Source organism: Mus caroli, unplaced genomic scaffold, assembly GCF_978045245.1.
Source record: "Mus caroli unplaced genomic scaffold, Mus_caroli_1 scaffold_4, whole genome shotgun sequence".
NCBI lineage: Eukaryota > Metazoa > Chordata > Mammalia > Rodentia > Muridae > Mus > Mus caroli.
This window is the reverse complement of record NW_028227259.1, coordinates 68,121,375-68,147,904: the sequence shown is the minus strand read 5'-3', so window position 1 is coordinate 68,147,904 and position 26,530 is coordinate 68,121,375. Positions and strand designations below refer to the sequence as shown.

Here is a 26,530-nt window from a genome sequence, read left to right as displayed (position 1 = left end):
AAATTTCCTTTTTTGTTAGTTTCTTAAGCATTTCTTGTTTGTTTGATTGGTTGGTTTTGAGGTTTTTTTAGCTCAAGCTGGTCTCGAAATCACTGTTACCCAGGTTAATAATCTGCGTCAAATTCCTTGACAGCCTTCCTTTCTCAGCATTTGCCAGGTGGGATTTTAGTCATATACTAGTCACTTTCTTTACTATGGTGACAGAATACTCGATAAGATCCAGAGAACTTACAGAAGGACAGTGTGTTTTGGCTCACAATATTAGGGACAGTCCACCACAGCAGAAAGGCATGTTGGCGAGAGCGTCAACAAGCTTGCTGGTCATGCAGCCTAGGCTGCTGACTGACTTCTGCCTTTAAGCAGTGGGCCTACCTCAGCAGATGAAATGACAGGCACATGCTGCCACTCCTCACTATTGAGCTTTCAGGGCCATTCGCTGCCACCAGCTTTGTCCTTATCCTAATGTTTGCTTTCCACTGTTCTTTGCTAGTGTTCTCCCTTCCCTCCACCCCTCAGACAAACACACATAGGCGGGGTGGGGGTTAGCCATTTTCTAGTGTGATTATGGTGAATCTCTTTAAAGCTAAGGAACACATTGTACAATATGAGTATATTATTAATACAAATTACTAGTACTTTGTTTATGGTTTAAATTACAGTCAGAAGCGAACTGTTCTGCCATGTTTGGGAAACTGATGACCATAGCAAGTAAGTATGTTTATTTACCCAATGAGCATGTAATATCAAAACAGGCCTTTTCACTTTTATTTTATTTTATGTGTATGAATGTTTTATATGTATGTATGATGTAATTGTCTAGTTTCCTGGAACTGGAGTTACTTACAGATGCTTGTAGGCCAACATGAGGTGCTAGGAAATCAAACCTGGATCCTTCCTAAGAGCAGCAAGTGCTCTTACCTGCTGAACTATCTCTTGAGCCCACTCAAAACAGGTTATTAATTTAGCCAATGATAGAGTGGTAAAAGATAATCGTTAATTTTGTTTATCAGTGCCATTTGTCAAATTTTCTCAGTGACTCATCAGTATTTATTTACTTTTTAAATGCATTTTTTAGCCTTACTTTGTTTTTATTTTTACTTATGTGTAAGCATGTGTGTCTGTGTGGGCACATGTACCTTCAGTGCCTGGAGCTGTTGCTACAGGCAGCCGTGCACTCCCCAACAGAGGTACTGAGTCCGTCGTAGGAGTAGGAAGTATTCTTTACTGCTAAGCCGTCTTTCCAGCTCCTTGCCAGTGTCTTAAAGACAGTTATAATGTAGTTATCTTTTTTTGTCTAATATTTATTTTCTTCATTTCATAGAGAATTTGCCTGACCCTGGAAAAGCACAAGATTTTGTAAAGAAATTTAACCAGGTTCTTGGTGATGATGAGAAACTGAGGTCTCAGTTGGAATTATTAATCAGCCCAACCTGTTCATGCAAGCAGGCTGACATTTGTGTGGTTAGTGAATCATGATTTTATATTTTCTTTAATAACTTTAGGAAATCTGTATTTTATTACAACTATTTTTTTTTCTCTGACTTAAACTGTATGGTAGATGTTAAGTTATTTAGAGTTCTATTTAAATGTTACTAATTTCTCATTTCCTAACACTCTCTAGCCATATTCCAAGGGGGAAAGAAAAAAAAAATCAGATTTGAGCCAGAGAGACTGTCCCTAGGAAATAACCAAGATAAAACACTTTTTATTTAATGTGTGTTTCTTCACTTAAGAAATGGAAGGAATTCAAAATGTTTTGTATGCATGCATTTCCTCCTTTCATCTCTGAGCATGGGAACAAAACCTGATAATAGCTTAGTTGTAGTTATGTCATCACATGAGATTTCATTTGAAAGAAGGAAATTCCTAGGTAGATTTCTGTTTTCTTGCACTTATTATTATTATTATTATCAGTATTATTATTGGAAGGCTGGATCATAACAGAAACTCAGGGAGAAAAACATATTTTGTTCCTGTCTTCAGCATTTATGCTATTATGAAGTTGTGACACATTATACCAAAGGATCAGGCTTAAACACGAATTTAAAAAAATCAGCATTTTGGGTATTTACTTTTTACCCTTGTTCTGAAAAGGATTGATGATTTAAATATGCAACAGATTATAAGATTATAATAGATGTTCTTACAAAATTGTCTGGGAACATGTTAGTCTTAAAGTTAAACCCAGGTGTTTGTAATTAAAATATCCTGGAATGAATCCAGTGAGCAAGAAATGTATGCAATCAATGCTGCTGGTTTTATGAATCACAAAGTTGGACCTAAATACTATATTTGTAATGAAAAAGAGCATGATAGCTAGGCATGGTAGTTCTTGTCTGCAATCTCAGCCTTTAGGAGACCAGGGCAAGAAAATCACCATGACTTCATGACCAGTCTGCAATCAGTATCGCGGTCCTGTTTGTTTGCTTGTCTGCTGTTAATAAATAAATACAACAGCCAATCAAATAGCTTGGTAGATAAAGATACTTCCTATGAAGTCAAAAGAGTTTGATCCTGTACCCATGTGGTGGAGGGAGAAAACAGAATCCCTTAAATTAGACAGATGTAATTTAAGAGGTTGCTACTAGTTCCTGTTTTTCTCACCTTCCTATTAATTATTAGCACAGTGTAACTTGTATATATTATTTAAATTACCTATGTTCTTTTATATAAAATATAATTACAAGACCCTGTAAATTGGGGTGGGGGTGGAGTCATACATTGTGCTTATGTAGGTCTGAGAAAAAAAGTGTTAGAGGCCAGCATCTAAATGGAACAGCATCATTGTGTCACAATTGGCTACTGCATTTCTAGTTTCTGGGAATGAACATTTCTGAATAAAATAGAAGAGAGCTATTTTTAGTGGTAAGCTCCCACCTGAGTTCAAAACTAAAACCTACAATGGAAGGAGAGAACTGGACACTTACTGGTGGTTGTTCTTCACATATAAGTCATGGAAAGCATGCACCCACAAAAAAGACACATACTAGTAATAATAAATAAAATTTAAATTAAAAAAAAAAGGTAAATATATGTAGTCTGACTTGTCACTGGAACTCTGAGATTTAGACCTGGTTGATAATGTACTATCATGGTTACATCACCTGGAAGGTCTCAAAAAAAAAAATGAGAGAGTTCTTGCAAGAAAGCCATTCTTTGTCAAGGGTAGTTGGTATATAATACTGTCATCTTGAGCTTAAATACAGACAATTAAACCACTGAGCCATCTCTCTAGCCTCACATTTTTCTTTTATAGAGATAAATAGCTCTAATATTGTTCTCTGAATTGTGGGCATTACGCTCATGTGGACAAACATATGCTTTTCAGGGAAATTAACTGAAATAAAATATCCTAGTAAATTATAAAATAATAAAACCATTTATCCATACTTATAAATAAATAAAAATTTTTCAATAAAGCATTATGTTATTAAACTAAGTAAAAATTCTATAGCAGAAGCGTAAGGCAGTAAATAGGAGTTACCTATCTGTCCTTTTCTGTTTTCTGCTGTCTGGATTTTACAGTGAGTGCTTACTATAATCAGTGCCTAAAGCAGACATTGTTTTCACTTTTTCTGGGTTTTCAATTTTTCAGTGAATCCTCTTTCTTTAGTTAATCTAATTGTGAAAAATACTAAAGGTATAAAACTCAACAGTAAAACCTTTTTCTTTTATAGAGGGAAATAGCTCGGAAACTTGCAAATCCTAAGCAGCCAACCAACCCTTTTCTAGAGATGGTTAAATTTCTTTTGGAAAGAATTGCTCCTGTGCACATTGATTCAGAAGCCATAAGGTAAGGTAGGGAGTGTATGGAGAGTAAAAATAGATGCTCATTCAACGTGCATGAGTGTGAGCTTAGGTGTTGGACCCATAGAGTTCTGGAAACCATCTGTTTAAAGCTCTCTTTATAGCAGAGTGTACCTGCCGTTCTAATAGAAGGCTAGGCATTGCATTATTATTTAAGGCTTTATTTTTTATTTATGTTTTTAAAGAGTACTTGCATTTAGATTTATTCTGTATGTGCTAATTTGAAAAATCTGCACATGGCACTCACTAATTCTTAATCCACATAGATGCTGATTTGGACCTAGTTCAGTACGTAGCACCTACCTGGAAGCATTAGCCATGTCACCTGTGTGAGTCATTATTGTGGTTCTGTGAGAAGGCATGTTCTTCTAGTGTTCAAGGGTCACCCTAACAGGATAATGTTGGCTGGCAAGTTAGAAAATACAATTTCTCTTTAGTTGTAGAAACTAAAACTTTCAGTACCAAGATATTAACATTTTTTTCTGAAGTCATTCTCTTTGTCTTCTAGACAGCTACCATCTTCTCACTGTGTTTGCACATGATCATTCCTTTGCATGCCCAGGATCAATCTGTTTTCTACTCTTCTTAAGAAATAGTGCTCAACCAAGATTAGGCTCCTCCATCCATGTGGTTTCACCTTACACAATCATTCCTTACTGCCCTATCTCCAGATAGAGTCACGTTCTGAGACACTGGTAGCTGGAATCTGTGAACTATCGAGCAATGGGACAACTTATACATGAGCTCTACTATTTAAGATTTCCCGATCCAGTTTTCTACTTTGCAAATTAAAACAAAAAGAAAACTAAAAAATGTTGGGTCACAACATGTTTGTTTATAGTTAGTTTCGAAATCGTGGCCATATTCTTTCTTGTCAATATCCTTTGGTATGTGCCTTTTACTTTCTGCCTCCCCTACCTTTTGTGCAGCTGTGTGTATGTGCAGTCATGAGCGTGCACACACACACACACATGTGCTGGGGATTGAATTCAGAACCTTTCGAATACTAAATGCATGTTCTTATCAATCAGGTCACCCCTACATCTCTAGCATCACATTTATTGGGTGAAAGATACAATGTAGTAGAAATAGGAACTCTTGAGTGTGCATATTAACTTTAGAAGGAATGTGCTATAACAGCAAGATGTCTCACAGGGGTTCATCGTGTCAGCAAATTACTATTGTTTGATTCCCAGTGTTCAAACTCTGCTGAAATCTCATCATGAGTTATTTGATCTCAAAGAAGAACATCTTGGTTAATATTTCTACCCGACTGTAATTTTGTAAGAATGTCAGTGTTTATTAATTTTTATGAGAAAAACATATATGTTGTATATCTTTAGTCCCAACACGTTTAAAGTAGAGGCAAATGGATATTTTAGTTTATGGCCATCCTGATCTACATAGTGATATGCAGGCCAACCTGGGATACGTGGGGAAATCCTATTTCACAAGAAGTAAAAGCCATATTCTTTATATTTATCCAGATAGTCACAAACTACTATATTATTATAAATAAGGGTTTATTTTTTTTTAACTTAGTGGCTTTGTGGAAAGTACATTGTGTACTTAGTAAAGAATAAGTTATATAACTGGAACTGTGTGTGGGTGTATTGTTATAAAAGACTTCAAAAAATATAAGTTATATATCTGATGAGTGTTAAAAGGAAGTAGAAATTACTGGGGTTAGCTGAGTGAGGACTACTGGGGATAAGGTCCAGGTTCCTAGTCTCGAATCTGGGTTGCTTAGGGACTGTGAGCTTCAGTATACCACTCTCTAAAATTACAGTAATGATAATTACCACATACTAAAATTACTGAAATTTATATGTATGTAAATATCCATATTAAATAATACATAAAACATATAATCTAACACAATTTACCATGTGTCATATATATAACATGCTGATTAATATTTATAGTTGTTTTAGGCGAAAATAGCAAACAAAGAAAAAGGGACAAAGAGATTAAGAAATACTTAGATAGGCCAGTGGGGGGTGGGGGAGTAGGGAGGGGCAGAGGCTAGAACTTTCTTATATATAGACCAGGCTGGTCCTGAGCTTGTTAGCCTCCTGGCTCTGACTCCTGAGTGTTGGGGATATAGGCTCAGACCACCCATCAAGATTTTAAGAGAAAACATTGGTGGCAGACATGTTTTTGTTTTTGTTTTTACACTCCTTTAATCTCAGAACTAGAGAAACAGAGCCTGGTAGATCTCTGTTACTTTAGGGCTAACCTGATCTACATGATTAGTTCCAGGGTAGTTGGGGCTTACTTACACACAGTTTCAGAATATAAACAAAAGGAAAGATTATCACAAAATTATATGATCATTGTGATAATGGTTGAAACTCAGGAATGAACTAAATTAGAGTGGACAGAGGTAAGGAGAAAGAACTGGATACTGAGGCTACAATGATGACATGAAATTTTGAAAAGTATTTTTTTTTAATATTTTTTTTAAAGATTTATTTATTTATTATATGTAAGTATACTGTAGCTGTCTTCAGACACTCCAGAAGAGGGCGCCAGATCTCGTTATGGATGGTTGTGAGCCACCATGCGGTTGCTGGGATTTGAACTCTGGACCTTCGGAAGAGCAGTCGGGTGCTCTTACCCACTGAGCCATCTCACCAGCCCTGAAAAGTATTTTTTTTTAACAAGGAATGGCAACACTTAGGAAATTATGAATGAATTATGTAAGCCGTGAAGGTTAGGGTAGCATGATGGCTGAGCACATAAAAATGTATGCCTCCAACCCTATCTGTAATTGGAGTGTGATTCCCAGAACCCGCATGGCTGAAGAAGAGAACTGAGTCCTCTTCCCGTGTGCCATGTGTACACACAGAGATAGTTGATAAACAAGTACACGTGAAGGCAAGGGGAGTGGAAGGCTGTTCTGCAATGAAGATGATATGGTCTTCCTCCCTTCCTTCCTGAGATGGCTTCTCTGAATAAATAGACCTGTCTGTCCTGGCACTCACTATGTAGACCTTGCAGGAGACACATGTTCAGTTCCTAGTACTCATATTAGGCAGCTGATAATCATCTGTATCTCTTTCTCTAAGACATTTAATGCCATCTTCTGCCCTTTGTAGGCACCACATAAACACACAAAAAATAAAAAGCAAATCTTTAAAGAAAATGAGAAAAGAAACTAAATGGTGGAGGCCTCACAGGATACCTGGAAGTTAAATAAATGCTAACAGCTAGCTCAGGAAAGAAGGGGAGAGTGCCATGGCCAGTGCAGTTTCTCTCGGATCCTTTAGAGAGAAAACTCTCTAGGGCTTTGTTGATGACAAAGACTCGGGACTTGCTCCCCCGCCCGACCATCACCATGCTACACAAAACAAACGGTAGAATTTGCACACAGAAGACTGTAGAGTCCTGGTCCCCCTCAGCTACACTGACATTTGAGAAATCAGAGGTCTAAATTTTTTTCATAATTCTAATTGCTTTAGGAGATAGGTTGGAATGTGAGACAATAAACACAGACTCCTTTAAGTAAAAAAATGAGGTTATCTTGAGCCAAGTGACATCAGTGCTAGGAACCAAACCTTGATTGTCTACAGGTGTGGTAGTTAGTATGTGATACGACTCACTGAGCCACCTCCACACCCTAATGATTTTATTTTATTTTATTTTTTGCAGTTCATGCTGGCTTCTTGAACTTGTATTTTTCTTCCTTCATCTTCCCAACTGCTAATATTCAATTGTCTATTACACAATTCAGGTTCATTCCTTGTTTTGTTTTGTTTTTTAAATATCCTTTATGGTAACAAATGTCTGTGGTCCAGCTCTTAGCACATAGACATTATTATCCTCTGCTACACATTGAGTGTAAAGCCAGCCAGGGCTATGTAAGACCGTCTCAGCAACAAGTTTCTTGATTTTCACAAGTGTATGTTAAACCCTCCTCAGATTGATGATCAGTTAGAGTTAATTAGAAGAGAGTCTAGACAATATACAGAGAGATTCTTTCCTCTAAACAAGTCATGATAATTTGATTGAAGCAATAATGTCAACAAAAGAGAAAAAATTTCTCACCCTGTCTCTCAAACACACATACTTGTCTCACTCTGTTTTTTGAGACCGTATCTTGCTGTATAACCCTAGTTATCTTGGTATTGCTATGTATCCACACTGGCCTTGAACCCATGACAGTCCTTCCACTTTAGCCTTAATTTTACCAGAATTACAGGTGAGCACCACCACACCCAGTTGTGTGGCATCGAGGATCAAACCCAGTTTTGACAAGCTAGGCAGCCCTTCTGCCTACAAACTACACTCCCAGTCTCATATCTGTTTTTGTTTTAAATGCTATGCCTTTAGCCAGAGGAGGTAACTAGAGCCCTGTAATTGTAGTCCTGTGCAGTCCTCCCACCCGAGGACTGAGTCAGGCAGACCTGACTCCTCAGGGAAATCAGCTGAGGGTACAGCTGAAGCCTTGTCTGAGAAACAAACCATCTAATCTGTTAGGTAGTTGGATCTTATTGATCATGTAGTGTTCTGTGGTATTAAATAGTTGACAGTACACAGTTTCCAATTGCATGTTTGTAAATATGCTTTTTTTTTTTGATTAATTGGTTCTGTTAGTAATTTCTTAGGATGGAATTACTGATTCTAAAAATTTCATAGTGTAATTAATGCTACTTTCCCTGTATGTGTTCACTGCAATGTGTTTGCATTACACATACTCATTTTGAGTATGCACATGCATGTGTTCCACATACTTTGAGGTCAATGAATAATGTTAGGAATCTTTGCCTCCTATCATGTGGGTTCCAGGACTCACATGATCTTGACTTACATCAAGATTGGCAGCAAGCACTTTTACCCACTGAGTCATCTTACCTGGCTTCTACTCTGTGAATTTTGTTCTGAATGGCCGTTTGCCCAATCTTTAACTATTTTTATATTGTTTTTATTAAAATATATTACAATCACTTTATATGTGAAAACTCTTTATATGTGTAAATATTGGAAGAACTAATATTAATATTATAGTATCTTATTTAACTGGCTTATTTATCAATCAGATTGTTGTTACTATAACACATTAAGTTTTTGGGGAGGGTAAGATAACTGTAAGCTCTCCTATGGTGTAGTCCACACTGATTCTCAGGCTACAGACATTTTCTTTGACCATGGTCTTTTTACATTCTCTGTTTATCATATTGTAGTTGGGATGCATTACTAGTTTCAGTAGTCTTACTAACCTACGTTTCTTCATTTACTAGTGCACTAGTAAAACTGATGAATAAGTCTATTGAAGGGACGGCCGATGATGAAGAGGAGGGTGTCAGTCCAGACTCAGCCATCCGCTCAGGACTTGAGCTTCTTAAGGTATTTCTTCTTGGTAATTTTATCTCCATTAACTTCTAAAAATAAATAAGGGTGTTCCCTTTATGGTGTGCATGAGGGGGATTATTTTAAGTTAGATTATTCAAAAGATTAAATTTTTTTGGTTTATCTTCTTTTGTTTGTTTGGTTTGGTTTTGGTTTTCCGAGACAGGGTTTCTCTGTGTAGCCCTGGCTGTCCTGGAACTCACTCTGTAGACCAGGCTGGCCTCGAGCTCAGAAATCTTCCTGCCTCTGTCTCCCGAGTGCTGGGATTAAAGGCGTGTGCCACCACGCCCAGCACGTTTTGTTTTTTTAAAAACAAGAATCTCATTCTATAGCCTAGACTGGCATGAAAGTCTCATCTATCCGTCTGCCTCATAGCCTGCCACATACTGTGATTACAGATGCCTGGTAACATGCTTGTCAACTATCTTGGGAAAGAGACTGGAATGTACCCCTCAGGATTCTTGTTAAAGTCTCTGAGTAAAAGTAACTGTAGTTGGGGCTAAATGATGTAATTTACAGCTAGCATTTGCACACCAGACGTTTACATTCTATTTATTGAAAGAAACCTCTTTTTTAAATAGAATAGAACTGTTGTCTGTACTCCTAAAGGTGTATCTATTCCTCCAGGTTCTGTCTTTCACACATCCTACCTCGTTCCACTCTGCAGAGACATATGAGTCCTTGTTACAGTGCCTAAGAATGGAGGATGACAAGGTAGCAGAAGCTGCAATACAAATTTTTAGAAACACAGGCCACAAGATAGAAACTGACCTTCCCCAGATACGGTCGTGAGTATTTTTTTTTTTTTTTTACATGGTTAATGTAAAGGATTCCGTGTGGGGGAGTGATGATTTCTCTGTCTCCTGCCCCATCCTATCACAGGTAGGATGGATGCAGTCGGACCAACTGTAGAGATGCAAGGGACTTGAAAGTCTTAGTAATCAAAAGTCATCACAGAATAGTATGGTTAATGTATCTTTCTAGTTTTGTATTTTTTTCTTTCAAACTGACTATAAATGAAGTAGCGACCAACTTCATATTCATATATATATATATATATATATATGAATTAAATAGTAGTGTTCATAAAATATTAATTAGTTGGTTTGTAATTAACAGTGATCATAAGAGTAAAATACAGTTTCATAGTTTCATTTAACATTTTGGGATTATACTTGTGGTAAGGATGGGAAACGTGAAAGAACACATTGATATGTCCATTGCATCATATGTTCATTGGTAGCATAAACATGAAAAATTCATGGTAAATCTAATAGGAACAATGTTTGTCTCATAATGTAATAAAAATAGAACAAATGGACTTGTGTAGGTTTTATTAAATGGAATTTATGTGGAAGAAAGGGATTGTCCAGTTAGTCTTTGTCTTCAAGGAACTTTGTGGTCTAAAAATTTAATTGTTTATATATCTATACATACAAATCAAAAAGATTATTAGGGCCAGGCTTGGTGGATCAGGTCAGAAACCAGGCAAGAATGACTTTGTCTCAAAATTGTTTTAACAAGGACTTGGGGGGTTACGTATTTAGCTCAGTGAGAGAATACTTGCTTGGCACACACGAGGCCTTTGTTCAAACCCCTGTGCACATAAAAGGAAAAAAGATTATTAACATGTAGGTAGGATAAAGTTTGACATTTTCTTCTAGGCTTGGAATAGTTTACATTTTAAGGCAAGAGTCCTACTTTTAAAAGAATGCTCTATCAAAATAAGCATTAGAAAAAAATAGATATACGTGGAATAGTTAACTTTAGAATCAAATATGGAAACCTTAATAGTTGAGGATAAAAGAAATAATCAGAAATGCAAAAACACTAAAGACCTCAATAACAGCCACAATGGTGCCTCTTAATTAATTCTAGCACTCTGGAAAATACAGAGAAAACATTCATTTATTTTTGTATTATTTCTGGCTTGCTTAAAAAAAATACTACATATACCTACATCTTGATTGAAATTGTATCTTGGGCTGGAGAGGTGGCTCAGCAACTGAAAGCACACACTGCTCTATGATTACAGAGGATCCTAGTGCTCAGAATAACTTTAATTTCAACTTCAGGGAGTCTGACACTTGACCATCACAGGCCTCTGTACTCAAGTGTACATGCCCACATGCAGGCTTATAACCAAAATTAAATGTTTTATTTATGTTTAATAAATAAAAATCTAATCTATGACTTTTCTTTTAAGTTGGTTATAAAGTCAGCTACCACTTTCCTGTTGCAACAAAGACAAATAGAGCAATTAAACAGAGTTCATCATAAAATATTTACTAGTTGCTTGGTAACAGATAATGACACTAAATGTATATTTAAGTGTATTTTCTTTAGTTATTTAGTACTAGTAGTAGTATGAACAAAAGACCAAACCGGACTCAGGGTTATCTAGACTAGTTAGACCCGGAAATCCCTACCCTTCAGGTCACATCTCCCCAGAGATTGGCTTTCAATGTTCATGAACATGTCAGAATTAAACTGAGGAGCATATTTCGGGCTTTTTCTGGCTTTTGGTTGAGGTATATGTCTTGTGGTCTTGAATATTGCTATTAAGGTCTATTATTAGACTTTTTTTTTAATTGTTTTACTGCAGGCCTTTGCATTTGATGATAACAACTTTTTGGCTTATAAAATAAAATGGAACCCTTTCTAATTATATTGAAGGTGTAACAAATAATTGCTGTAGAGTTTTGTTGCTGTACAGATTTTGTCTGATTATAATCGTTTATGTTTATCCTGAAAAGTTGAAGCCAAGGGTTTCATGTGGCTCCATGCTGGTGACATTGTGTGTGTAAGGGCCTGACTTTCGTCTCTAGCATTTGGAGGTGGGATATATGTGTGAGCCTAGGAAAATAAAAGGAAGAGATTTGTTACTGTTGTTTTGTGAATGCTTTCCGACTTGATACATGTACATATTTTGTCATTAATATGAATATATTTTCTTCAAATACATCTTTTCTATATGGCCAGCGTTTATTGCTTTACGATATTTGTTTTCAGATTGTTCTAGAGATATATGTACTTTTAGTTTATCTTTCATGTTAATATAGTGATTAAATGCATTTATTTTATCTTTTTTTTTTAACTTTGAAAATCCAGCCTCACCTTCTCTTATTCGTATAGTCTTTGGCAGTTGTAGTTCATTCTTTTGTTATTGCTTTCTTTGCTGTGCTACATATAATATTTCTTTTCAGGTGTTAATATTCATTAGTCAAATTAATCCAATTTTAAAAATACCTAGGATGGTAACTACACATGTCCTAGATGATAGTGGAAACCTTTCTATTCCTGTGTACCTACCATCACAAGTATCATTTCAGCTGTTTAATAACACTTGACCTCCTGCTACTTTTTTCCTTGACTACTTTGAAATAATGGAAGGGAATTCTAAAAGGGAACTGAAAAATTAGGAGTGTGTTCTTAGTATGTAAATGTGATTATATGCCCTAGAGCAAGTCATAGATTATTAAGGGTGGGTTATTTGTTATTTTTTATATTCATATTTTAGTTTTAAAATGAAAATTGTTCCCTATTAGATGCCTTGGTTTATGAGACAAAGATGGAACTTTAAATTTTTCTAGCAATCACGTAATTTCTAAGAAAGCCTGCACCACCAGCACATATCTAAGTAGGGTAAATGAGGATAAAAAGAGACTTGTATACTTCAGAAAAACACAACTAGGGCTGGTGAGATGGCTCAGTGGGTAAGAGCACCCAACTGCTCTTCCAAAGGTCCAGAGTTCAAATCCCAGCAACCACATGGTGGCTAACAACCATCCGTAACGAGATCTGGTGCCCTCTTCTGGAGTGTCTGAAGACAGCTACAGTGTACTTACATATAATAAATAAATAAATAAATAAATAAATAAATAAATAAATAAATCTTTTAAAAAATAAATAAATAAAAAAAGAAAAACACAACTATATTATTATTTTTACAGAACCTTGATCCCCATTTTACATCAGAAAGCCAAGCGGGGCACTCCACACCAAGCAAAGCAGGCTGTTCACTGCATCCATGCCATCTTCTCAAACAAGGAGGTCCAACTGGCACAGATTTTTGAGGTATACATGGAATATGTTTCCTTTGGCTTGTCAGGCTCTGTGCTTTGGAATAGCTAGAGTCTACATTTCAAGGCTGTTTGTATGTCTTCTTACACTGCGGTGTACTTCTTGAGCACTTGTCTGCTCAGCCCTGTGTTCACTGTTAGTCCTGTGTTTCATATGAGAGTACTCTCCTTAGCTTTAGTCTTGCCTGCGCTAGCTTATCCGCACTGCTGAACTGCCCTTGCTTAAGTACCTACAACTATACCTGAAGGCTACTCTTCCTGTCCATTCTCTGTGTATGATCTCTGGACAGACTGCTTCTTGAAAGGCATTCCTATTGTTAAAATTGGAGATATATTTCCACAAACTCTTATTTTTACAATTCAAGGTTGTTTAAGCTGTCAAAAATCCACCAAAGTAACAAATTAGAAGAGAATAATGCAGCTGTCCTTATTTCTACTTGTTTTACTTGGGCTTTTTCTATTTTCTATATTTTTTCAATTTTATTATTGCCTGCGTTACTCTTACCACTGTGATTAGTCATTATAACCAAAGTAACCTACAGAAGAAAGCATTTAATTAGAGCCTTGCTTATAGTGTCAAAGGTCATGTTGGGAAGTATGGCAGCTGGCAGATAGAAGAAGTAGCTGAGAGCTCACATCTGTCCCACAAGTTGTGAGCAGAGACATAACACTCTGTCTGTTGTGGGCTTTTGAAACATCAAAGGCCTTTCCAATGACTTACCTTTTCCAGTAAGGCCACATCTTCTAATCTTCCCAAACTGTTCCAGTAACTGGGGACCACACATTGGAACATGTGAACCTAATGGGGCCTTTCTCATTTGAATTACCACAATCATATTTCAATAGGTGAAATAACAGTATCTAAGATAGATACAATTAATTATGATTGTTTCAGTAAAACAGATTGACTTGGGCATGGTAAAATTATTAGGACTGTAGAATATCTAAATACTTACAAAACCAATTGATAATTGTTTGTTTTCTTTTCATAGCCACTCAGTAGGAGTCTGAATGCTGATGTACCAGAGCAACTTATAACTCCATTAGTTTCACTGGGCCACATTTCCATGTTAGCACCAGATCAGTTTGCCTCCCCGATGAAATCTGTAGTGGCAAACTTTATTGTTAAAGACCTTCTAATGAACGACAGGGTGAGTTTCTAACTTAATTACATCTGGAGCCTTGAGTTTAAGGCTCTTTTTTTATCGTGGAAACATCTCTTTTTCAGTCCCCTGTGTGTGTGTGTGTGTGTGTGTGTGTGTGTGTGATTGTGATCTGATGTGACTGATGTGTCCAATAGGATCTAACTTTTTGTCCCTTGTGTGTGTGTGTGTGATTGTAATCTGATGTGACTGATGTGTCCAATAGGATCTAACTTTTTGTCCCTTGGTACAAGTTTTGAAATATCACACTACATCCTATTAATATAAGTGTCACTTTAAAATAATAGTTTCTTTTTTCAAAGATTCTTTTTATTTTATGTGTATTGGTGTATTTCCTGCATATTTTCTGTGCATCATGAGTGTGGTATGTCTGTGCAGGCTAGAGAAAGTCAGTGGATCACCTGGATCTGAAATTACAGACAGCCCCATGTGAGTGCTGAAAATACCAACTAGGTGATAGCAAGTTTTCTTAAATACTGAGCCATCTTTGTAGCCCTTATACTGTATTTTATCATATATTTTTTAAAAGGATCTTACAGTCTAAAATTAGAGAGAGTGCAGACACAGGCACATTTATGAATATCTTTACTTTTAGTGTAACATTGAGCACTTTACACTCATATTTTCTGAAATTAGAGAAGATGAGGATTAACACCAAATATTCACAGCGATCATCATGTTAAGATGGTTTGTGTTCTTGTTCAGAATAGGATCTAAGCTGCCACACCAGCCCGTATCCAGCTATTTTTCTATTTTTTTTTTTTTTTGAGGCAGGGTCTTCTTGGGTTGGCCTGAAACTGGGTGTGTAGCTCATGCTGGCCTTGAACACATTAGTGACGTACCTGTCTCTGTCTCTCAATAAGTGAGAGAATAAGTGAGCCAACATGTCCAACCTGATTGTCCTTCTCCTTTCCTCCCTCCCTCCCCCCTGTAAAGCAGTATTTTACTATATAGGTTTGGTTGTTCTAGAACTCACTCTGTAGATCAATCTGGCCTAAATCTCACAAAGACCTGCCTGCCTCTTCCTCCTGAAAGCTATACTAAAGATGTGTGCGATTATGCCCAGTCTTTTAAAAAGTTATTTATTTATTCAGTTTAGGGTGTTCATGGCAGTTTGCTTGTGTCAGAGGACACCTTTATAGAGTGCTTTCTTCTTCCACCATGTGGTTCCTGGGGAAAGCAGTTTGTCAGGCTTGGTCGTAAATGCTTTTTCTTCTGAGCTATCTTCACTCTCACTCAAGAGAGAGATATTCGCAAATGGAGACACTCTTCTACCTACTAAGCAATGGACTCAATTTCCCTTTATTTTTATTTATATATATATATGTGTGTGTGTGTGTGTGTGTGTATATATATATATATGTGTGTGTGTGTGTGTGTGTGTGTGTGCCCTCAGAATTCTGCATGGTGACTATGGATTTATTCTAGAAATCTTTTTTATTTGGCATGTTTCCCAGATTCATTTTATTGTATTATTAATCATGATTTCATGTATTTTCTTCCCTGTTGAGAAATACTCCACTTTTATTTTTTGGTCTATTAATTAACAGTTCGGTTTTTGGTAATTGTAGTTAATGTCTATACATAGCAAAAGTAAAATTTCTGAGTCAGATGATTATCGGACATATTTTAGATATCACCAAACTGGTTGCCATTGTGTCTGTTGTCCATTTTTAATCTTTTTACCAAATAAGTCTGTAGGTTCCAGTTTCTCCACACCTTTTTGAGAGATTGAATATAAAATATTTTATTATGAATGTGGTATTCTTTTCTCTCTGTTTTTAATTAGAATCATTTTCTACGTGCTTATTTGCCATCTGTGTATTTTTGGAGAGTGGTCTGTTTGGATCCTTTAGTGTTTTTGGTTGTTACTGTTGAGCTGTAAGTTGTGACAGTTTCAAGGTACAGTCTCATCTACCCCCGCTGGATTTGAAACCTTATGTATAAGAAAAGCTGGCCTTTAGATCCTATATGTCTGCCCCTCTCTCCTAAATTATGGGATTAAAGGCATTCATTACGGCACCAGCGACATTTACTTGGATGTTCTGGGGAGTAAGCTCTTCTTTAGTATGTGTCTTCTTTTCCTGTGTCGTCTTCTGACAGATTATTGGGTTTTCCTTTTTAGGTGATGTTTGTAGATGGTATCACTGTCTAGCAACATTCTTAATTTGTTGGCACCTGGTTTTCTCTTTTCCCAGAACATGGTATTCGTGTTCTTGACAAAGTGAATTGACCCATATAATAAAAGGGTTACTTTTGGTGGGGTTTTGTTGTTGTTGTTGTTGTTTTTTAATAAAAAGTTTTTCCCCCTCTTCTATTCCATTGTTGTGTATTTACATTCTTGTTTCAGAGTCTTGGTTACTGTAGGTTTGTAGTATGTTTTGAGGTTGGAAAATGTGACTCCTCTAATTTCATTCTCTAAGTTCTTTTACCTGTATATTTTCACACTGTGTAGTAATTGGGATGAAAAACTAAATTTCTTCTATTATCTATAGTCAACAGGTGAGAAGAATGGAAAATTATGGTCTCCAGATGAGGAAGTTTCTCCTGAAGTTCTAGCAAAGGTATATTTGCTTAGGTATTAATGACCTTGATGTGGAAAAAAGGGAATGCTTGCAGGACTTGCTTATCCTGCACTTTTTCATGTTATAGTTAATAAGCATTTTCTAGTGTGCTGCTGTTTTTTTTTTTACTTATTTATTAAGTGTGTGTATGTGTTGTTTGTGTGCACATAGGCATGCAGGTTTTCTTAGAGGCTAGAGATAGTCAGCTCTAAAGCTATAGTTACAAATGATTTTGAGTCACCTGTGTGAGGACACACGTGCGTCCTCTGGAAGAGCAAGTAGTGCTCAAAACTGCTGAGCCTGGTCTGGTCTTCAACCTAAATGGGCTTTATTGTAGAGCTCATTATACATTAATATTTCTCTAAGGAAATGCAGGTGTTGTTGTTTCTGGATTTTTGCTATATTTTGTTTGGTGGTATGACCTGGTGGTGGAAGGATTTAACCACATCAGTGTTCCTCCACTGAGCTCACCCTATTCTATGCTGAGTCAGTGCTATGACATTCAGTACACTTAAGTATATGAGCCTCTATATTACTTTCTTAGTCATATATTTTTGTCTGATTTTTGTCAGATTGTCAGTAAATATATGAAATAATATCTAGGTCTTTAGCTCTTCATATATATTGATAGCAATCTTTCAGATAATTAAGGCCACAAATAATTACCTAAGCCCCAATGTTTTTGTTGAGATAATTTAAAATGTACCAGACTTTACATATTCGATAGTTTTCTGGTACTATAATATTTTATCTAAATAATTGTTTTTAACAGCATATTGGCTATTTTTAAGTTTTTGAAGAGTTTTGAAGATACTGGAGACTTCTGGAGTTAAATTAAAATCTATAATGATTAGATCAGAAAAGTTAGTATATATCATTCTTTTTATTGAAAATGTCCATAGTTATCTCTACTTGCTACTTTGAAATATAGTCATTGTTAAAATGTAATTATTAATTGTGATCTTAGCCAGCTGTTGGTGCATGTCTTTAATGACAGCCCTCAGGAGGCACAGGCAGTTGGATCTGTAGGCCAGCCTTGTCTACATAGTGATTTCCAGGAAAGCCAGAGCTTTGTAGAGACTCACTGTCTTTATACAAACAAACCCAAACAATAAGTAAACAAATGAATAAATAAAAGTTACTCCATCTATACATGTATGTTGCTGTACCAGTTAGCACCTATTTCTTCCTCCTCACACCTATCTAATATCTAGAAATTAGTAGTTTAAATATTTTTTTTAGTTGTATGTTTTTCAGTAATTACAAAAGTCTTCTTATATCAAAAATCTGGGTAACAAGACTTGACTGAGTTATCAGTCATGGAATGGATATCTTTTGCTTTCTCTGTTGGAAGTAAGAGCATGCACAGCTGTGGAATTTTTACACATTGGGTGGAGGGGACTGTGCTTGTCTTTGTGATAATTGCCTAGTGATAGCATTAGCCATGATGAGGTGTGCGGAGAGCAGAGACTGTGGGAGCAACTGCGTAAGAGCTGTGTGGTGCTCTACAGTGTGTGTAGAGGTGAATAGGAAGTAATATTCTTATTGCTGCTTGTCTTTTCCCAGTGCTTTGGGTAATAAATTTCCACTGATTAGGATGAATAGTTTTATTAAACAAGTTAATTTAAATTAGTCTTCTCTTTAGTTAGAATTTTAAGTTGCTTTCTTTTTTTAGCATGTTAATATTTTATAGGTACAGGCAATTAAACTTCTGGTAAGGTGGCTGTTGGGTATGAAAAACAACCAGTCTAAATCTGCCAACTCAACTCTTCGGTTATTATCAGCGATGCTGGTTAGTGAGGGCGACCTGACAGAGCAAAAGAGGATCAGGTGAGCTCTCCTCTTCCCACTTGCCTTGCACCTAGGATGGGGTAAGAGTTGCCTAGTATTGAGTGTTTTAATTGCACCGTAAGCTGTGGGTTTATCTCTCTTGAATACATTGAAGACTATTGGTATATTTTTGTCATTTCCAAAAACTATGAACTTCTGCTAATAGATTTTTATTTTAAATCAGCTCAGTGTTACTAAAATCCATATTTGCTGTATAAGAAATTATTGTTGAATTTCTACTCTGTAACACTATGAAAAGTGTAGCAGAATCAGATCACCCCATAATATGATTGAACAAATAGAACAACTCAGTGTTTGCTCAAAAAATGGGGCAGGAGAAGCCTTCTGGCAGTTTGAAGGAATCTTTATACAAGCAAAAAGGAAAACATTGATAATTTCTACTTTTCAGTGTAGTGAAATTACTGTCTCCTTTTTGTCTGTTTGCTTGTTTGTTTGTTTGTTTCTTTTTTTTTTTTTTTTTTTTTTGAGACAGGGTTTCTCTGTGTAGCCCTGGCTGTCCTGGAACTCACTTTGTAGACCAGGCTGGCCTCGAACTCAGAAATCCACCTGCCTCTGCCTCCTGAGTGCTGCTGGGATTAAAGGCATGAGCCACCACGCCCAGCTCCTTTTTGTTTCTTACATGAAGAAATTGTCAAGTCCCTTGTTTATTTTCAAATACTTGACATCCAGAGCATCAGCAGTGTTAAATCATGATTTCTACTTAAATTTATGTGAGAGGACACAAAATCTTGTTTTCATGCATTTAGTAGTTATTGAGTACTGTTAGGTACTTGGTACCATTGCGTTATTTAAAGATAACATTAATTATTTCCTCTAAAAAAATCTACTTGAAGAGATACATAGTTATAGTTCATTATGCTTAATGCTTTGATAAATTGAAGAGATATGCAAAAAGTAAATGAAACCCAACATTTTTAAGTTGAGTAAGCCAACAGTTTTATAGCAACAAAATGATTAAAATTGGGTTGGCAGTAATTTCTTATTTAGCATATCTTAACTGTGTACTGAACTGCTTTGTATAGAAGTCTTACAACTTGGTGAGACTTAGTGCACAATTCACGATGCAGTTGAAGGCTAAATACTATTATCACTTGACTTAGAAAAAAATGCTTAAAAAATGCTTAACTATTTGTTGTTCTAATGCAGTCTAAACTTAATTTTTGCTTGCTCACTGGGAAATAAAATGAATTCTGTCCTTGTTCTCCTTAGGAGTTGGTTCCATCTTTTTAGGACGGTAGAATAGTTTATATCTGTCCTGTTAATTCTGATTCATCCACATTTTTGAAACTTGATAAAAGTCCTTTAAGATACACATATAACCATATTCTAATCTCTATGAGCATTTCTTTTAAATTGTTACACTGACATTCATAAAAATGTGTACGATTAATGTAGAGTCTAAATTATGGGTATAAATGGATATGATGTTCAAACTAGATTTCACATGATGATTGGGTTGTTTAAGTCAGTGTTCCGCAATGCATGTGAATAGGGAATACAGACTGTGATGAATGTGGCTTTTCTTAGTACTGTTAGTGGTTTGATAGTAGAATAAAGCAACCTGCGTGGTGGGCGAGAAGGTGGAGGCAGAGCTTAGCCATGCACCTCAGGGACTGGGGCTTTTCCTCTGTTTAGTCAATAAACACAAGTCCCTTAACAATAACAAAGCAATAAACACAATAGTAACTGCCTTTGTTTGCACAGTGAGTTACCTACTGCCAATCTCACACTCAAAAAGCCATCAGAATTTTATGTGTAAAAGGTTATAGGAAATGTTCATTTCTCTTTGTTTATTTATAGTAAATCTGATATGTCTCGCTTGCGATTAGCTGCTGGTAGTGCCATAATGAAGCTTGCTCAGGAACCTTGCTACCATGAAATTATTACCCCAGAACAGTTTCAGCTCTGTGCACTGGTTATTAATGTAAGTGGAAAACTTATTTCAAATCCTAGTCTTCAGTTTGATTGTATTTACTTTTCTTTGAATACAGATGCATTTGATATATGAATATACACACAAAAGAGATTGTTGTTTCCATCCCTCCAATATAACATAACCGTCATTAATTTTTTACCAAAGAAGGTGCATGTGTGTGCATTTGAATGTGTACAAGTTTTTACCCATCTTGTGTATCTTTGTTTTTGTGCTGATGCAGGATGAGTGCTACCAAGTAAGGCAGATATTTGCCCAGAAGCTTCATAAGGCACTTGTGAAGTTGCTTCTCCCACTGGAGTATATGGCGATCTTTGCTTTGTGTGCCAAAGACCCCGTGAAGGAGAGGAGAGCACACGCTCGGCAGTGTTTGTTAAAGAACATTAGCATCCGCAGGGAGTACATCAAACAGAACCCCATGGCCACTGGTATGTCCTGGATAGTCACAGTGTGTCTCACAGAGGGCCGCGTGCATTTCTACTGGAGTTTATGCTGAAATGTTTAACTTTATACAGTGTTATCAGAGTTGTAGCATATGTAGAAACTGAAATGTTTGGGTAGTTGTGTTTCCTCGTGTAGTCATCAGTGTGCTTTAGTATGTGTCCATCACTCAGATGTTAGAGTGTCTACAGTAACCTAACTTTCCCAGTCATGTGCTGTGTAATAGCTAAGGGAGATAGAAGCAAACGGTTAGAACTCAGACAAGGACAGCAGTTATCAAATCTGTTTTTCTTAACTTCGATGTTTTCCTTTAGAGAAATTATTGTCACTGCTGCCTGAATATGTGGTCCCATACATGATTCACCTCCTAGCCCATGATCCCGATTTCACACGGTCACAAGATGTTGATCAACTTCGTGATATAAAAGAGTAAGTCATGTGTTTCAGCAATTCTACAAACTGTTCGCTCAATTTTTTTTATATTATTATTATTCTCATTGTAATTTTTCTTATGATTCTGAAATTTTTAATTTACTGTTAAGTTTTTAAATTTTTTTCAGAACTATTCTTAGCCCTCTGTTTATTGCTTACACTTATCTAATATTGAAATAGATTAATAAGATATTTTGTGTGGGGGGGGTTGCCTTTTAGTTTGGTAATTTATAAAACTGTGATGAAAATTTCTCCTCATGGATTAAGAATTTTATTTATTCATTTGTATAACTTTTTTTTTTTAATAGAACCACATCTTTCCTTAACAATAATCTTTAGTACTGTGGATATGGTTCAGTTGGTACTTTACCTAGTATGCATGGGGCTCTGAGTTAGAGCCCCAGCCCCACCCAAACCAAGGATTCCAGCATGTACCTATGATCCTACCACTTGAAAGTAGAAGCAGAAGAGTCAGATTCAGGGCCAGTCTGGATTACTGGAGACCATATCTCATAAGTCCAAGGGGTTAAAAACAATCTTTACATGCACAGTAAAAAAATGATCCTACATTTGAAAGAGAACAAGGAGTGGTTAGCATGTGGGCAGAGCTGAGGGGATAAGGGGAGCGGGAAATGTCATCATTGTAGTCTCAGACGAGCTCATTACCCGAGTACGTTCTTATCTCTAGGTGTGTTTCATATAGACTGTAGGAAGAAAGGATTAAAGAAGGCTCAGAATTTTGTCTAAAGAGCTTTAAGAAACTTTGTAGCAATGTGTTCTTTCCCCATTGTCCTTCATGCTTTCATGGGAGAATGCGTGTATATTCTTAGTGCCTGTGAAGGTCAGAAGAGGGTGTTGAATTCCCTGGTGATAGTTGGCACCTGCCATGTAGGATCTGGGAGTGGAACGTGGGTCTTCAGGAAGAACGACCATTTCCCTTAAACACCGAGCCACTTCTGTGTAGGACCATTGCTAGATTTTGTTTTGCATTTGTAAATTAGTATCACTTGTTTGTATTACATTTTTACATGTCAGTAAGCAAATCTTACTCCTAAATTGAACTGGAGATTCATCTGTCTCTTACCACTTTGGTCACTTAAATGCTGTCAGAATTTTAACAGAAAAGATGTTCTATATTACCTTTAACTATTGGCTTGTTAGTTCATCATCTGTTCAGTGTTGTCACCATAGTAATAGTACCTCCATTTGTAAAATGTATGAAATTAAACCTACATTAAAAAATAAGTTTTGGCTCCTTGTAGCTGGTATTATAGGCCGATAGTCACAGTGGCTTGTGAGTTGAAACAAGGCATGTTGGGACCATTAGGTTTCTCAAAATCTTATATTTCAGGGAACTCAGTGAAAAGATTTGTTAAGAAAAATGTGCTTTGAGGAATACAATAAATACAATAATGCTGAGGCATTAGGGTTAAGAGTTCAAAGCCACCAGGCAGTGGCGGCATACGCCTTTAATCCCAGCACTTGAGAGACAGAGGCAGGTGGATTTCTGCATTTGAGTCCAACCTGGTCTTCAGAGTGAGTTCCAGGACAGTAAGGACTAAACAGAGAAACAAAAAAATAGAATTCAAACCCATTCTGAACAAGATACTATCTCAGAAAACTAAAAACAAGCAAAACATACATGTGTAAATGACATTTAAGTTTTCAACATATTCTAACTTTACACAAAAAAATTAACCTGTCCATATGTTTTATATATTTTATATACATATATGCAAAGTATATATACTTTTTTATACTAGACCTTACTAGCATTTTCAATTTGAAGTATAAATCTATACTAGATTGTTACAGAGGTTCTCTCCCTCCCTCCCCCCCCTCTCTCTTTCTTTTCTTCTCTTCTCTTCTCTTCTCTTCTCTTCTCTTCTCTTCTCTTCTCTTCTCTTCTCTTCTCTTTCTTCTCTTCTCTTTCTTCTCCTCTCCTCCTCCTCTCCTCTCCTCCTCTCCTCCCCTCTCCTCCCCTCCCCTCCCCTCCCCTCCCCTCCCCTCCCCTCCCCTCCCCTCCCCTCCCCTCCCCTCCCCTCCCCTCCCCTCCCCTCCCCTCCCCTCCCCTCCCTCCCTTTCTTTCTTTCTTTCTTTCTTTCTTTCTTTCTTTCTTTCTTTCTTTCTTTCTTTCTTTCTTTCTTTCTTTCTTTCTTTCTTTCTATTTTACTGAGACATTGTTTCTCTGGACCAGGCTAACCTTGAACTTGAACATCTGCCTGCCTTTACCTCCCAAGTGCTAGGACTAAAGGTGTGCACCACCAATACCTGACTATATTTTAAATTTTTTTAAAAGATTTATTTATTTATTTAATGTATTTGAGTACACCATTGCTCTCTTCAGGCACACTAGAAGAGGACATCAGATCTCATTACAGGTAGTTGTGAACCACCCATGTGGTTATTGAGAATTGAATTCAGGACTTCCAGAAGAGCAGTCAGTGCTGATGGTGCTGAGCCATCTCTCCAGCCCATATTTAAAATCTTACCCCCCATCCCTTTTTAAAAAAGAAAAAGAAAAGAAAATAGAAAGAAAAAAAAAACCTTGTAAAAGGAATAAGTCTCATACTCTTACGGCAGAGAGAATACTTCCTCATCATCTCCTTTCTAACAGTAATTCTCATGCTGTTGGTCTTTGTAAAGGATCAGGAATCTTAGGAGTTAATAGGATAGGGGATTCTGAACCCCAGAGAATTAATGGAATTAGTAACTGTCTACTTTAGCATACTGAGGGCCTCAGCCTTATGCAGTGCACTACTCCAGCGTTGTCACCACTGTTCAGTTCAACGTACTTGTTCAAATAATGCTGCATTCACACACAGTTGCATACATGAGGCCTGCTACATTTATGTCACTTGTGTTTTATAGAAGTGTAAAAATTATAGTGACTCCATGTTTTTATTGAAACCTTGCGGTACGTGATCTCTCTCGTGGATGAAATCTGGTGGAGGGTGATGCTTCACTGGTTTGTTTACAGCCCATTCTCATCTAAATAGAACTCTGCCAACTTCACACTTTGACCTGCGCTCTTACACTAGCTTAGTTTAGCCCAGCCTGGGCTCCTTCCTGTCAGCTGGGTAGTGAGGCTGACCATGAATCTGCACCTTTTAGGTGTGCACCATCATGCCTAGTTTGTGAGAAGAAACTTAAGGCTTTCTGCCTAGGCCCTCAGATAATTTTACCAAATTCATTCTACCCTTCCAGCGGTGAGAAGCAGGTGCTCTTATATGTAAATCATGCTGGAAACTGGACGGAAACCAAGCAGTTTTATTTTAAATATTTTGTGACTTTTTCCTCTTGAGCCAGATATAGTATACCTGTAATCCTAACACTCAATGAAAGATGAGTTCGAACTACACAATGAGCCAGCATGTTACAAGAGACCATATCTTTTAAAAAAAAAAAACTACTTAAAATCGATACCATTAATAAAATGGTATATTACTGTTTTGATATTCTTTTATGCTGACAGCCAAACTTTTCATTGAAGACTTAATCCATTGAGAAAAAAATCATCTTCATTTATCCTTTTTAATGTATTTTCTCCTTAGGTGCCTGTGGTTTATGCTTGAAGTCTTAATGACAAAGAATGAAAACAACAGCCATGCATTCATGAAAAAGATGGCAGAGAATATCAAGCTAACCAGAGACGCCCAGTCTCCCGATGAATCCAAGACAAATGAAGTAAGGCAATGGATACACAGGGAATACACCAACCCATGCTTTTCCTCCACAAGTATATCATAGTTTAAATTACAGTGTTTATTAGAATATATTCATGCAACTTAATTTTTTTTCAGGGTTTTTTTGTTGTTTTGTTTTTGTATGTGTGTGTGTCTATGAGTGGTTTGCATGTGTGAATGTGTGCCAAGTGTGTGGTGCCCATAGAGGTCAGTAGAGGGCCTAGATAGAAATGGAGTTATGGCTGGTTGTGAGTACCATGTTGGTGTAGGTAACTAAACTCACAATATCTACTGAAGAAACAAGTGCTGTTAAGCCTTATCTCCATCCCTGATTTTGAATCTCTTTCTAATGCCTAGACTGGCAAAATTTCATTTTCTGGAAACCTTTAACCTTCTAGAAAGGCATTAAGACTTAAGACAGGAAGACAAATACTGATAAAACAGATGGCACTTTCTGGTAGAAACTTCTTTCTAGGGAGAGAAAATGGATACTTTTACTGGGAATCTAAGAATACTGAGCAGAAATGGAATGTTAACAAGCAAGTAGTCATTTGTATTTTACAACTTCAGATTATACCTGTGATGGGATTGGTGCTTTGATTGTTATGTAATTTTTTTTCTCACTCTTTAGAAACTTTATACGGTTTGTGACGTGGCTCTGTGTGTTATAAATAGTAAAAGTGCTTTGTGCAATGCAGACTCACCAAAGGACCCAGTCCTCCCAATGAAGTTCTTTACACAGCCTGAAAAGGTAATTTTCCTCACATAATTTCTCTGTCATAGTAAAAGTGATTTAAATTTCAGTTAGTACTGGTGACGAATATTGGATAGTTTTAAGGTCAGAGTAAAAAAAATAAAACCTCTAAACTTACTGAGGAATGGAAGACAGGTTAACTTTCTGTTACTGTTCTGATGTTAATTCTGCATAGTAGATTTTAAAATTTATCCTTTTTTTATTAAAAATAAATACTACTTGTGGTGTGTGTTTGTTTTTAATTATGTTTCTGTGTGTTCTGCCAATTACACCCTGGGCCTTGTATGTGCTGGGCAAGAAGCTCCAGCCTGAGCTCCTTTGTGCAGTGCACTCAGGCCAGGCGTGCTGTGCTGCACAGTGGGGTGGCAGCACTCAGAAGGCCAGAGGATGGGTGGGTGGGCAGATGGAAAGGAAGAAATGATATTAGGGTATTTGTAGTTCTCACTTGAATCTATTAAATAAATG

The 26,530-nt window shown here is 36.7% G+C and overlaps 1 protein-coding gene across 5 annotated transcripts in view; it reads left to right on the top strand.

Moving 5' to 3' along the window:
* The window catches only part of Pds5a (PDS5 cohesin associated factor A), an 87,797-nt gene that overhangs the window by 47,800 nt on the left and 13,467 nt on the right, over positions 1-26,530 (top strand). For all 5 annotated transcript variants that reach the window (XM_085836718.1, XM_085836720.1, XM_085836722.1 and 2 more), the window contains 14 exons: positions 660-708; positions 1,322-1,461; positions 3,678-3,793; positions 9,051-9,156; positions 9,787-9,947; positions 13,113-13,236; positions 14,234-14,392; positions 16,900-16,968; positions 18,662-18,798; positions 20,620-20,743; positions 20,976-21,180; positions 21,508-21,622; positions 25,180-25,312; positions 25,943-26,062. In XM_085836718.1, the coding sequence (XP_085692844.1) occupies positions 660-708; positions 1,322-1,461; positions 3,678-3,793; positions 9,051-9,156; positions 9,787-9,947; positions 13,113-13,236; positions 14,234-14,392; positions 16,900-16,968; positions 18,662-18,798; positions 20,620-20,743; positions 20,976-21,180; positions 21,508-21,622; positions 25,180-25,312; positions 25,943-26,062 (1,758 nt within the window). The remainder of the gene's footprint in view (positions 1-659; positions 709-1,321; positions 1,462-3,677; positions 3,794-9,050; positions 9,157-9,786; positions 9,948-13,112; positions 13,237-14,233; positions 14,393-16,899; positions 16,969-18,661; positions 18,799-20,619; positions 20,744-20,975; positions 21,181-21,507; positions 21,623-25,179; positions 25,313-25,942; positions 26,063-26,530) is intronic.